The sequence below is a fragment of the Tasmannia lanceolata genome, unplaced genomic scaffold (genome assembly GCF_043159265.1).
Source record: "Tasmannia lanceolata isolate RefF3 unplaced genomic scaffold, GAP_Taslan_0.1 ptg000135l, whole genome shotgun sequence".
Lineage (NCBI taxonomy): Eukaryota > Viridiplantae > Streptophyta > Magnoliopsida > Canellales > Winteraceae > Tasmannia > Tasmannia lanceolata.
In genome coordinates, this window is record NW_027518811.1 from 73,995 (window position 1) to 88,767 (window position 14,773).

Below are 14,773 nucleotides of genomic sequence, written 5' to 3' on the forward strand. Positions count from 1 at the left end.
TAGTGGGACCATGGTTTTAAAGTAACGTATCGTACATGGGCCCCACATATTAGCCAAATATAGCAATCATTTAATCCAAAAATCCGGGACGATATAAGACGTATCAGACGTGTAAAAAGGGGTAAAATGGTAATTTAATTTTCTTCGGAGCCTGATCCGTATAAGAAGAAAAGACATATGAGTTTGTGCAAATATCAAAATATGGTTGTCCTGATAACATTTCCCGTTTTTTTCGGGCAATGATTTATTCTCCCCCTTTTCTTCCCTGGGACAGCCCCTTTTCTGCTTATGACTCTGCATTAGGGTTTTTTCCCTCTTTTTTGTTGTTTTTTAATGCCTGACTCTCTGCTTACCAGGTTTTTTTTTTTTTTTTCCTTTTTTGATGTGGTAGCTGTTTCATGCTTTAATGGTGGTGGCTGAAATGGGTTTGGATGTGGTGGTGACTGAAATGGGTTTGGTAGAAGTAATTTTCTTCACATTATTTGTTGTGAAGTAATGTTTGTTCCATTGATTCATATTATTATAGTTCATCTTGAATTGTAGGGGCTCAAAATTAGAAATCTACCTTGTGCATTGTGAATGGTTAAAAAGCATCAAGCTCAAGAAGAATTTAGGCATCTTTGCCACCTATAAAGTGATCATGTCCCAAATCAGATTGTTTGTTTGAATGTAGTTTCTTCAGAATCACTGAGTAAGTGTTAATGGGTTGCCTGATTACAAGACATTTTTTTAAGTAGATGTTGTTGATTATCCATCTGCTTGAAATCAAATCCAAATCCAAACCAAAGTGCATCCAAACAAGAGATTTGAAATTATTGGATTTGAAATTCAAATTCTCACATGGTCATCCAAACAGAATTTTTACAAAATTATAAAGTTTGGAATTCTAGATTTCAAATCCACAAATTTCAAAATCTCAAATCCAAATATCAAGGCTATCCAAACACATTAAGTACTGACAATTGCTCAAAATTGTTATAATCAGCATTATCATGTAAAAATAATATGATAGTATATGTTTAATTAAACATAATATTGATGATCGTCAACCTCCAAATTAATTGAGTAGGTTTGAAATAAAGAAAAAAAAAAGGGTGGTCAAGTGCACGAGGCTCCTGCCATTGCGGCGTCTGGGGAGGGCTAGATGTATGCAGCCTTACCCCTGCTTTGCAGGAGGCTGTTTCCTTGACTCGAACCTGTGACCACCAGGTCACAATGGAGCAACCTTACCGTTGCACCAAGGCTCGCCCTCTACATCTCAAATAAAGCTCCTCTGAAAAAATCATATCATGACGAGGGAAAGCAGGCAGTAAATTACAGCTCAATTTGGTTGTTTTCGGGTAAAAAACGATTTGATTATGGGTAAGCTGATTGAAAATTCGGGTGAGCAGGTGGTAAATTTACTAGATATCAGAGGTTATCTGGTTTGACGGGATCTTCTCTGAGATCTAGTATTGTATTCTCATTTCATTTCATTTTATAATAGTCAAAATAGTATTACAACATCAAATGATCACGATTTACAGTCTTTCCTTTGCAAATTACATACAGGAAGAAAACATAATTACCATCAGCAAGAAGAGCAATAGAAGGATCACAAAAACTCCAGTACCAAATCCCCCTTCTCCATCCTCTGCATTTGCCCATGACAAGGATTCCTTACTGTAATTGGTTTCTATCATGTTCATAGCACCATTACTTCCTTGTTCAACTAGTCTCAGGTGTGATATGATGTGGGGGAAGACTTTTTTATAAGAATTTTCTCCAATTAAAAGATCTGAATGCCCAAATCCATCCACCACCACCCTTGTATGATGAAAACCAGGTTGGTGCATTCTCATGTACTGGTTAGCAAGAAATGATGTCTGTGGAGTAACCAAGAGACTCCTTCCGCCGGAGATATAAAGTGTGGGGAGCGCCATTCTCTCGGGATGTATCAGATATGAGTTCTTCCCATTAGAGTCGACGATGAAACCCGTGATGCAGATCTTTCTAAGGTGAGGGAAGGCTGACATGGGAAGCCTTGGCAAGCTTTGCTTGTTCATCCAGTGATGCATTGTATGACTGATGTTGTTGTGCCAAAATGTGTTTCCGAATATACCAGAGAATACTTCACACTCAATGCAAGTGCATCTCTCATAGCGGGGGATCAAGCAGGCAACTGATTTGAGAAGCCGGTGCCGGAAGCTATCCTTTGAACTTTCAAACATCGGTAAGATTCTGTTCTTACCGAGTATCGCCATGGAGATCTGCATGTTTATTTATAAAAAAAAATTTCGGTTTAAGGACACGGTAGATTCTATCCCAAATATTAGAGAGAGATGGCGAAGAATGATAAGTCAAGCGGATTCAGAGACAGAACTTATCTCCAACCTCAATTTGAGCTCAGCGTGACCAGATTTTGTGATATATTATTTCTCTTATGTACCAGATCTATTTTTGAATTATGTTATTTATTTAATATATTTCATATCACCAGGATATCAAGATATAAATGTTTGTTAATAGACTTTAGGATTGCCACCCTAAAAAACTAGGCATTTCACACCCATGTCAATTTGTTTACAAATAAAACAAACTTACATGGCGTGGAAGTGCTGAAGTCATGAGTGGCGGTACCAGCCCCTATATATAGGAAATCATTTGCATAATATTATGGTTACCGAATGGAATCAGGGGAAAAGAAGACACCACTTATCTTAGAGAACAGTCATCCTATATATATATAGGATGACTTACAGGGGAGAGGGAGAGAGGGAGGGAGGGAGGGAGACTTACAGGAATGAGAGGAAGCCTCATCTTAACTAGTGATGAAGTAGTGAGCTTGAAGAACATAGAAGAGTTGGTACATGACAGAGATGCGATATGAGTTGCAGAGATATGACCGCCCAAAAGAGCAATATGAATTGCTAAGCCTCCAACACAGTGTGCAATCACATGAGCCTTCGCAGAAGGCCCATGCAACTCAAAGATCTTTGCGAGCACTGTCATAAACATAACTTACTTTTAATCTCATATTTTCTTAAAATCACATTCCTAGTTCAAGTGGGTAGAATTCTGAATTTAGTTCCTTAAGCTATAATCAACTATAAAGCATTTCGAATTTTACCTGCAGGAATGTCAAACTTCCCTACATCTTCTATCGTGAACTCATTTGAAGGATTCAGAGGATGTAGTCTTGGTTGAAGAAGCCATGTCTCAAATCCTTCTTCTAGTAAAGTCCTAACCAGATCTTTGGGTTCAGTTGGTAGGTAGTAGCTCTCAGTGGAGTGCCCATTAAGAAGGAGAACTGGATATGGTCGTCTTTCTACTTCAGACCTCCATGTATTTTGACTACACCTCCATTGCTTGCAACTGATTATGAACCCATCATCTGTATGATTAACAGGAAACACCCATTAAAAATTTACAGCCTTAAATGAATAAGAACATATGAAGAGCCTTAATCTTTTCAAATACCTGTTTTCATCTCATGATGAATGCATGGTGGGTAAGGCCTTTGGTTCATATCCAAGGGACCAAAGTCGACATGTCTCGATCTAGGTGTCTGCAAGATGTAAGTTCTGAAGAGACTTCGTAGAAGGAGATTTATAAACCTTCTCTTTTGGTTCCCTGTCATGCTTATCAAGCTCCTCACTAGCTCCACTGTGGACAGATGAAGCTCACCCTTAAGATTCACTGTCTCCTCTGTTAAGCCACGGCACCTTTGGTGCTCGATATTGTCAATTTGATGGATTGTTTTGAGCGTCACATGCATGGTTCTAGACTCTCTCCAAGCATAAGATGCCAGAAGATATGGGTTCATTATCTTCTTACCCTCAAGAATAAATCTGTGTTATAATTTATTATTATTAGATACATTCAATATAGCATTTCTCAAACTGGAAATTGCTCGAGGAATAGTGAACTTAAAGAAAATAGAAAAAAATCACTAGAAGGCAATAACTTAATAAGTTCTGCAAGTGAAATTCCATACCTTGAACCCGAGGCCGACGCTAGGAGCAGTTGGTAGCACATGTATTGTGTATATGGAGTTCTGCTATCTATGCTGCACATATCCACCTTCCCATCTATAACATAGAGTTTATCCTTCTGTAGAGCAGGAAATTCAATATACCCACCAACCTTTCCTCTTAGAAGTGGGTGAGGGCCACCCGCGGTGCGACTTCCTTCATCCCAGCCTTTCTGGTCTCCAGAATTCATTTTCATTATGAGATAAGCTGTGCATGGCATTGCCCCCACATATCCTCTCATGATTTCACGTACTGTCACCATCTTGCTAGTCCTCCTCATGGAAACTTTACTTGAAGATCTGAGGCCCTTCCCAGATTTGCTGTTGATTCCGGACTGTTGATCCAAATCAACCGATTTGTCTACAAACTCTCCATCCTTCTGACTAGCATGACCTTTTGATTCTTTGACTGGAATAGGGATCAGCCTATTCAAGCTCTTATACTTCAAGACATCCTGCACTAGGTGCCTACTAACATACTCTGCAGCAGTAGCAATCGTAAGGCATGGGTTTATGCCTACAGAACAAGGGATCATGGAGGCATCACAAACATATAGTCCCCTGTGCGCAGTGGGAGATGGATTTCTCGGGTCAAAAACCTGGCCAGTGGGGTTACAAACTCCATGTGAAGGATCTGATGCAGCATTGCACCCTCCCAAGAGATGAACTGATGAACTCCGGTACCTCGACATGAACAGTATCGCTCCTAGTCTTTTAGTAATCTTTTGAAATGCTTGAATCTTTCTAGGAAGTAATGGATCGTGGGGAGGAGTGAAGCAAATTTTGTCTGTGACCTTGTCTAATGTAATTCTCCCGTCACTGGCATCGTATCCCATTGCGTTGAGCACCATGGATTGACTAGATTTTAGCCCCAAAATGTGCTTCCACTTATCAATTATGCCATGTATTAACCAGTAACCGCTAGGCCATCCATAGGTGCTAATTCCCTTAAATAACAAGTATGGATAAGCTGTTGGAAGCACTCCACTCTGCAGAATCCAGAAATGTAATGTTATTATAATGTTTCAAACGGCATGATCTAGCAAAGAGGAATTCTCCTTTACATAAACTATATGTTGAAACTCAGTGCATAAACCAATTGTACCTTCTGATCAGTGCATGTACCCATAGATCCAGACTATTCAATTGATAGGAAAACTCTTGGACATGCCATAGCCAAAAAATTCAAATCAGCCAAATGATTCCAAATGTCAGATGGACTTTTTCTGAACCATTTCTCATACCTTTTTCAGGGCACCCAATAGATAGATCAGATGGTTGGGAATATTCAGTTGCTTGTACTTTTAGGCTACAGGGCATCCAAGGGATGACACATCAGCTCGATGGTCCAGATCGGGCATAGTTTCCAATAGTTTTTACAGCATGTTTCAGTCTAGTTTATACAAACGATAATATCTAGTTAATATGTATCATTTGTAAGGTGAATATAACAGTGTCGAGGGTACGTCAATGGCAAATTATACACAGCATGCACACTGCACCCTTGAACACCTGGTTTCCGCGCTCGCTACTGTCTGCGGATGATGAAGATTTCAATTACAGGTTCAATTCCATTAGCTTCATGGGGAAGGAAGGATAGATTGTTGGAAAGCCTGCGATTTTGTTACACACAGCGGATTCTGGAGAAATTTGGGAAAGGATACCGTTAAGCAATCAAATAGTGTGGGCAGAGGATGATTACAGTGTCTGCGGACTTCTCTAATATATAATAATCTGGACCTTGGGTGGCACCTTGAGAGGGAAGGGATGGCTACCAGAGTTGGATCATGGTTAGGCTTGCTGCCTGGAGTTGTCACTGTATCCTTAGAAGCTATGATTTATGGACACGGACACGAGTGTCGCGTGTCAACACTGACACGGAGTGTCGGACGCGGCGAACCCCCAAATTTTAGAAACACAGCTAAAATAGAAAGCACATATAATCATAGTTTGTCGATATGGATTTGTGTGTCGAGTTTTGACACGGATATGAGTTATCTAATATAGCAACATCTAAAAATCTAGAAATGGTGACACGTACATACACATAAAATTATTGATTATTACACAGTTACGTGTCCACACACCCACATTAGCTCTAACACTCCTAGGCTCCTAGCAATACATTTAAAAGTGTCCAAAGGAGTGTCGACATGTGCAGACACATTTAAACTCAAAGTGTCGGCTAAATCATTGCTTAGAAGCAAATAGTGTGGCAGGGGCTGTCACAGTTTGCCTGCTAACCGTTTGCTGCAGGTCTTCTGATTTCCAAAATATTTGCATGAGTGGGTCATCTTGTCCCCGCCTTTGTAATCTTGATCAGGAAATATCAGTAGTTACCTTTTAAAAAATGTCAAGGAGATATGGTAAGTCTCTGGAAGAGTATCCAGCTGGAAAATTTTCTTGGGTACTGTTGTTTTTCGTTTGCACTTTCGGGATAGTTAGTTTCACAGCATGCAAGAAGCATTTCTTCATATACACCAAACCTTGTAAACTAAATAAATGCATTGTGTATCATCAATAACTGTAAATAGATTTTGTTGGGCAATCTGTATGCGAGTCAACTAGGTAAGTAACTAACTTCTGATGCACACAGTTCACATTTTGGGAGGAGCTAGAACTTTCCATTATTATACGCTTAGTCGCTTAATAGAATGTTCTTAGTGAGGTCAGACCGGTTGTGGGCATGTACCCATCTGTGTTTCAGTCAGGGAAAATTTGACTGCCGCTGGTAATGGGAGATGGCATATATATTGGATTTATTTTTAAGTAAGAGGTTATGTTATTTTTCAGTAGTTCGTGGATTTCGAATGGAGGGAATGGACCTCCCCATTTGATCGTAATGGTGTTAATTTGGGAGAATCTTTCTGTTGGATGCAATTTCTAATACACGCTGATATACCTGATACTACATTGCACTCAGTAAACCTGAATCACCAAGATACTACATTACAGTCACAAGATGAACCTTTTTTGTCACTTTCAGAAAAATCATTTGAGTGACACTTTGATTCATTCTTTGTTCAAAATTTTTGAGTGGTTCAAGCTTCCCATGAAGTTTCATCCTAAGGAACCATAATTGATATTTCTGTCACCATTTCTGCAGGTTTATATAAAAGCAACCGGGGATATAAGTGCAGAGATGTTCACTGAAGAAGGAGCAATTTATGTTACGTCTAACAGAGGATACAACTGGAAGGTTGCTGTTCAAACACTGTTTCAGATACTATTACAGGTATATTTTTACTAGAAATTAATTTAATTCGAGGAAAATAATTTGAGCACACCCAGGGAGGATGCCAGAGCTGGGACTGCATGTGAATATACATGTTCATATTTGTATATGTGTGTATGTATGTATGTGTGGGTATGTATGTGTGTGTGTATCTCTATGCACCAACATATATAGAAAACCATACTTAAGTAAAATTATAGGTAACGTTTAAGAGATGAAACGAAGAACTGTTTCAATTCTATGACCCGAGTCTGCTGAAGTCTCAAACCTGAATTGTGAAGCCCAGAGAAGAAGTATAGGATGAAGAAATCGTGGGCCCCGGTCGGTCTTGGAAAGGAACTTTAGAGAACTGCTTTTTGTTCAGACCATAAGCATTCAATGGTGCCCGACTTCCAGCCACATAAGCCACATTGTTCCCATTGCAGCTAAATCCAAAACCAAGCTTTTCAGAGAGCCTTAATCCTCTTCTTTCTGATTTTAACAATATTTCTGCTGTACCCAAAACTCCAGCTTCAAGAAAACAACATTTCAAATTACTTGAGTAGCCTTTTGTTGGCAATTAAAATAGGACTGAAACCAAACAATGTAACATCTCATTCACTGAAAAGTCATTCAGATAAGATCTTACCAGAGAGAATTACAAAGTCACAGCACATATATTCGAGGTTGTCGAAGTAAACCCGCCATCTTCGTTGCTGTTTTTTTCTGATTCCACCCCTCTCTTTGTAATCTTCATCTGGGTTTTTTACAACATACTGAACTTCACATCCTGTTTTCACTATACATCCAGCCTGCAATAGAAAGGAAATAATTCAACATTTGAAATATTTTTTCATACATAACCAAGGAAATGATGTCAAGCAAGTCTAGTAGAACTTTTACCTGAATTGCCGATTCTAAATAGTTCTTGTCTGTAGAGTTCTTAGCATTGTAAGGGCACCCAGACATACAATTTCCACAAGCTAGACAGTTTCCCAATTGTTGAGTTCCTTTTGAGCTGGGTCCTTCTTCATGATCAAAATTCATGGTGAGCTTGATCGAATTCATGCTACTCTCTTCAATATCTTCGCTTATTTGTCTCATGACTTTGGCATTAGCAAACTCTATTGGAACACTTTGTGGTCTCAACATTGCTAATGCAGATGCTTCACATACCTCCCAATCCATTTTCCAGTCCTTTGGCCATTTCGGGTTCTTTCTTGTGCGAACAGGTGTTGACACCATCACTCCTGCATTTACTAGAGAGCCTCCACCTAGTCCACAAGTCACCCCTGCTAGCGAATCATCTTGCACGTGTATCTGCATTGCTCCAAACAAATTACTTTCTGGAATACACATGAATTCTTTGAAGATGACTCACTTTCCTTTACACTGCTCTGAATTGCGTGCATCCATAGGGATAAGTCCCGGCCTAAATGGCGTGGGGATACCCTATGTCATCAGAAGAAAAAAAAAATTCTTTGACTTCTGGTTAAACATAAAACGAGGTGAGTACGTCCCATTATTAAAACCATGTTTTGATACTTGAAAACTCACTTTATTCTACCTGTCTCTTATTGTTTCCATTATCTCTTGCTCTTCCATTGTACTTATTATGTATTTTGACCATCTCGGTCTTTATTTTAATGAAATTGGCTATCATTCAGTTAGAAAAAAAAAACTCACTTTCCTTTACACTTCTCTGATTGGCTGCTTAGAGTTTTTTTTGTTTTTTTGGAAATTCTAATATCCTTTGACTCCTGGTTAAAAAATGTAAAACAAGGTCATTTCGTCCCATTAACAAAACATGGTTGTGCTCCTAATATCGATCCCTTTTGTAATTGAGCTGTTAAAGGATGTTACAATTCCTATCAACTGACAAGCCAAGTGAATGCCTCATGTATATGTAAATTACCAAGTCTTGACTTCTACTTGAACAGAAAAAATTGATACCAAACCAAACAAGAAATTGGCAAAAAGACACGAAGCTCACCTGTATCAAGGCATCTTTGGGGCCAAAACTAACACCCCAGTTCCTCATTTCAATCCTCACAGAAGACATGAGCTGAAAACTGTCTGTTGGAAAGTCCTTTGCTTCCCACCGGCGACCTTTTTCGATCAAACACACCTTAATTCCGGCCATCGACATTCTACACGCAGCCACTGATCCACCATAGCCAGAACCCACCACTATGGCATCAAAACTCTCTCTATTTTCATCACAAAACCACTCTATATCACTTGTTTGCACCATATCTGTGGTTCCCAACAAGAAAGATATCAATGCTAGTGTTTTTCATTTATAACCGAAAGTATAATTAACAACAGAGAAAACCAAATGCAAAAAACAGGCCATTAAAAACAAAGAAAAAGAATGGAAGATAGAGAATTCAAGTGCATATTCCTATGACTTTTTGTATTGAATGAAAGATTCCAAATCGGTTAACATCCTGCCTTCATGGATTTCACTGCATCTACCTTTCTGTTTTTAATGGTTTCTTTTTTTTGGCTGATATGGATTTGAAGATGAAGATACCTTGTTTCTCTTGATGAATGGGGTGAAGATTACAAAGCTTGGAAGGTTAATAGCAGACATGGCCTGGAATGTTTGTATGAGACAAGGGGGGTTGGGAAAGAAGAGCTTCGGTCTATGCTCCTTAGAAATTATTGAAAAAGGCTGCATTTTGAAATAGGGGTGTTCCTATCAAAATGTAGTTGGATAACCATGTTTTGATAATTGCACTAACAAATCTATTTAGGATAAATTATATGGTGTGTGGCCGTATAGTCCAGTATTTTTCAAAAAAGTACTGCATGGTCCACTCATAGGAGGATCCAAACCGTTCATTAGATGGGCCACAATGTAAATAGATTGTGCCCCAAAAACCATTTCCATAGAATTATCCGATTATGGAAACCTCTATAGATTGGAGCTGTGGAAATGACTTTTGGGCAACAACATTGCCAAAGCTCATGGAGGTGTATCTGTATTTGGCGGAGTAGGCGAACATACTGGTTTGGCCCACCAAATGGACAGTTTGGATCATCCTATGGTCTGGGTCGTACAATATTTTTTTTTAAATACTGAACTATATGGCCCCACACTGTATAAAAACTCTATTTAGATGATCCACCTCGTGTGCCTCAAAAAATCTTCTCCATAGGATGATCCTAACCCTTCAATTTTTTATATTTTAAATTTTCTTTAAAAAAAAAATTCTTAGTCTTCTATCTTACACTAAACATTCGTGAGGGTTACGATCATCCTATGGAGAAGATTTTTGGGACACATCCTATCTACATCAATTATTGAAAATGAACGGGTTAGATTGTGTGCACCAACAAATGAACGGGTTAGATCATCGAATTGGTGATTAAGAATTAGTGTTAATTCATGGTGTTATCAATGTACCCTATTCGTATCATGTCCACCCACAGCTGGTTCACGAATCTCCTAATAAGTCAGATCCTACTTTTGATATTTGGGTGGTTAATATCAATTTCAAATGGGGCTGTCCTAATCTAACGACAAAAGTTAGAGTAAAACAAATTTTGGTTCCTGGGACTTTTGTGGAATTTCCGCAGGAAACCCACGTCCGCACAAAACCTACCCTGGAAAAAAAAAATACTCCCGGGAACCAAAAATAAGCTTGTAGAAGAATTTTTTTTCTTTCCAACAGTTCAAGCAACCAAACAAAGCATTTTTTCCTACCATAGTCCGGTCAACCAAACATGGAATTTTATTTTACCGGGATGCTTCCGGTGAGGTTTTTTTTTTTTCCACCAATCTCCCAGAGAGTTTTTTGTTCCACATAAATCCCAAGAACCAAAAAAATTCCGGCAACCACACGGAGCGGGGCCAAAATGATACCCAAGACCAAGTTTTGAGTTTTTTTTCTTGTGGAAAAAGAGCTAGACCTTATATGAGACTAAACAACCAATGGAGTTTATCTTTGTTTAACTCATTTTCTTACATAAATACCCCTCATTATATAGCTGTACATACTAAATACTGAGGGGCATTTTTTGTACATATATACATTATTACAATTGGACATCGTACAGTCCCACAATTCACAAAGCATACACTTGGTCTGGATCAATCCATCATGATTTCGAATGATGTCCGAGGCATCTCGCTGAAAACAGTGATCTTTCAAAAGATTTTTCTCTTCATTCGTTGAGTTATTAACCATTTCTTTATTACTTGGGCCCTATTCATTCTGGATTTTGAGAATCGATCTTAGACCAAAACCAAAATCGCATTAATTTTGAGTCAAATAGTAAGCTTTAAACTCAAAATCCTTTCTTAAAATCCAAAAGAACAAGGCCTTAGTCTAGTTTATATGGAAGCTTTAACAATTTATTGGACTGAAAATAGCATTAGTGCTTTTATTCTACCTGGATATGGCCTTCTTATGCGCGATCCATACCCAGTCTATTGACATCCATGTTCAAGAATAAGGTAAACCAAAGCGAAAAAAAAATAATAATAATTATCAGGTGCATGTATTGGCTTAGAAGATTGTTGGAAATGTTGCCTCTTGAAGATAGTTGGAGCCTCATGATTGTGCAAGGAATTTAGGTGACACTATTTCCAAGATTCAACCAAGCTAGACTCAATCTTTTTCTTACTAATGTTTGTACTAACCAAGATCAGTTTACTAGAGTTTCTTTCTTTCGAATGCCTTAAAATTGATTTAAGTCCTACTATCTAATTTACAAGTATAGAGATTAGCAGAGTTATCACTATGCCAATGGTTGGGAATTTTTATTATTATTATGGAATATTAGCTTACAAAGTGTTGAGAGACGCATAGGGAGAGTGGGAGGGGGAAAGACTTGAGAGGGCATGAGTGAGACATGGTGCGAAGTGGCGAAGAATAGAAATCCAAAAGATTCAGTCAAAGGAAACATTGTTTAATTAGTCTTGATCTGTAAGTTGTCAATTCAAAAATATTTAGGTGTGATGTTTTGACCTATTACATTATCAAATTCAAACAATATAAACACAATGAAATATTGATCTAAATGAGAAGAAAAACTATTGCATAAGCCAAACACAGGTCCAGTTTTGTCTTTACCTTTGTCTCTATAGACCTCTGGATGTTAGGCCAGGCAACAATCCCAACTGATACACAGGACTTTACACTCAAGTGAAGTACACCACCTACCATGAGGACTATAATGCGCCTCAAATCGATAAGCTTATAAACCAAAGCAAGATAAAAAGATTAGGGGCCGTTTGGATACGCGGATTTTAGAATCCGGGATCTAGATAAGAGAAAAGAGAAGAAGCTGGCCAGCCGTCGTTTTTACTCGTTTTTGACTTGTTTTTGACTTCTCACCCTTCTTTCCGTCAGCAAGAGAGTAGCAGATCCTCCCATATTTCCAGCTTTTAGAAATCACAGGATGTAGGCAGGATTTTTAAAACCTGAATTTCTCACTTAAAATCCAAGAAACGCTGTTAGGACAGCATACAATGGCTTGATCATGAAAAAAGTTCTAATAGAGCCTATGTTCTCAAACTAAAAACCTGGATTCTAAATCGACAACTTGTTTTTAATGGAGAGGGGAGTGTTGGATCTCCAATGGCCGTAGATCTGATAGAGCCTATGTTGGATCTCCAATGGCCGATTAAAAGCAATTTTAAAACTTGCACAAAATAAAGTTCTTCAACAGGCCGAAGGCAACACATCCTTAACCACCTCAAGGTCCCAGAAGGCAGCTAGCCATGAATAGAACCGAGGATTCTTCTCAATTTCAATCAGCTTTACCCCAGTGATCTCTTCAAGGACCATATTCCTAACAGAGCTCGGACCCACCACCAATGAAAAAAGTAATGCTTAAAAATCCAATAAAGTGCCAAACTCCAAAAGAATGAGAGCATAATCAGATCAAAGTGAATTAATCTAAACACTGGGAATTCCCATGCAATTCATTGCAAATGGAACCGACGATTTCTTCTCCTTAGTAGATTTTAAAAAAATGAAAATAAACATAGAGATTAACTGAACAACAAGATAAAAAGAACATCACACTATACAAGAATCCAAATTTAACAACAAAATCCCAGCAAGAACAAACTCTAGCAATGAATAATCCATCAAAACTTGGGAGATGAGAGAATACTTGGCTACCACGCTTTCAATTCTGCCGGGCTGGTTTAGGGAAGGAGATGGATGATGAGCTCCACGAGATTGAACAATGAAGGGACTAATCTTTATTCTACCATGCTTTCTATTTTTCCATTATACGAATAGATTTGCAATCTTCTTTTTCCAACTACACACTGACAATCTGGTTTAAGATATTTCAAAGATCTTCCAAATATCTCATTCCAGAGAATTTGGTTAGAAGTCGACTAGGGTCGTCTACTCGTCTGACAACACTAGAATTGGAATCGTGACCTGTTTACAGAGGGAATTGGAATTGGATTGTAATCTGATACGTATACCTATACCGATTCATGATTCCTGCGATCCAAACACACCCTTAAAAGCCAACCAAACATGGAATGGCATTCGATATTCCACCAATCTCCCTATATTCTTCCACGGTTTTGGCAACCAAACACTGCCAAAAATAAGGGATTTGCTTGGGGCCATAGCTCAAGGCATTCCACGGATGGGCTGTTGAATGTGAGATGTGCCACCTTAGATCAATTAAATGAATAAGACGAAATTTGAGCCTATGTGGCAGCTCTCAATGCAACAGCCCAGCCGCGAAATGCCTTCTGTGATGGTCCCTAGCAAATCCCAAAAAATAAAGACTATAATCACACATTGAATAAATGATTTTGGGGCAAATATGTTAAAACAATTCTCACCTTTTAATTAAATAAAAACATTGATGTTTTCAGGGCCGGAAAATGGGACCGGATTCTTCGGTTGCCGGAAAATACAAAGCAGTCCATATGAACACATACTTGTGTCTTCTCAATAGTAAACTCCAATCTAACTCCACCTTTTAAACCTCAATTCCGCTACCAATCTCGTTATTAAATTTACCTAAAATAGAGAAAAGTAGGCTCGTGGACAAGAAGATTTGGGAAATGATATATTCGCCCCATTTTCTTCCCTGGACCACCCCCTTGTAGTTTAAAAATAGTAGTCTTAAATACACTAGAGGGGTTGAGTATATCATTTCCCAAAGCTTCTTGTCCACCAACGTACTTTTCCCTATTAGATAGGTATTTTTTATATGACATAAACGCATGCGTGTTGTAGTTATTTCTCACAATACTCTGATCATTTTTCATGTGATAGGAGTATTTTAATAATTTTGGATGAGATACGGATATTTTGGTCATTTCCATGAAGTAGTTATACTTTGGTCATTTTGGATTTGCTAGCATCCATCGCAAAAGGCATTTCGCGGATGGTCTGTTGCATGTCAGAGCAGCCACCTTGTAAATGAGGACAAAATCTGCTGAAAAGCAAGCCTGCGTGACTGCTCTGACATGCAATGCCATCTGCGAAAAGCCTTCCACGATGGACGCTAGCAAATCCCTAGAAGTTATATTGGCATAAACTTTTACATCTATT

General features: G+C 38.5%; 1 protein-coding gene across 1 annotated transcript; it reads right to left on the reverse strand.

Moving 5' to 3' along the window:
* Positions 1–1,541: 1,541 nt before the first annotated feature.
* LOC143866499 (uncharacterized) lies at positions 1,542–14,187 on the reverse strand. Its single transcript, XM_077375974.1, has 10 exons — positions 14,056–14,187; positions 9,220–9,482; positions 8,130–8,546; positions 7,876–8,038; positions 7,516–7,757; positions 3,977–5,001; positions 3,460–3,830; positions 3,110–3,373; positions 2,779–2,984; positions 1,542–2,249 (listed from the first exon to the last, which is right to left on the reverse strand). The coding sequence occupies exons 2-10, from the start codon at positions 9,478–9,480 to the stop codon at positions 1,542–1,544; spliced, it is 3,657 nt and encodes a 1,218-aa protein (XP_077232089.1). The 5' UTR covers positions 9,481–9,482; positions 14,056–14,187.
* Positions 14,188–14,773: the final 586 nt, after the last annotated feature.

Coding starts and splice junctions, on each gene's coding strand:
- LOC143866499 (XM_077375974.1), bottom strand. CDS start 9,480: ATGGTGCAAACAAGTGATATAGAGTGGTTTTGTGATGAAAATAGAGAG. Junction 3,831..3,976: donor GCGTCGGCCTCGGGTTCAAG/GTATGGAATTTC, acceptor ATTATAACACAG/ATTTATTCTTGAGGGTAAGA. Junction 2,985..3,109: donor GAAGTTTGACATTCCTGCAG/GTAAAATTCGAA, acceptor TGTTTATGACAG/TGCTCGCAAAGATCTTTGAG.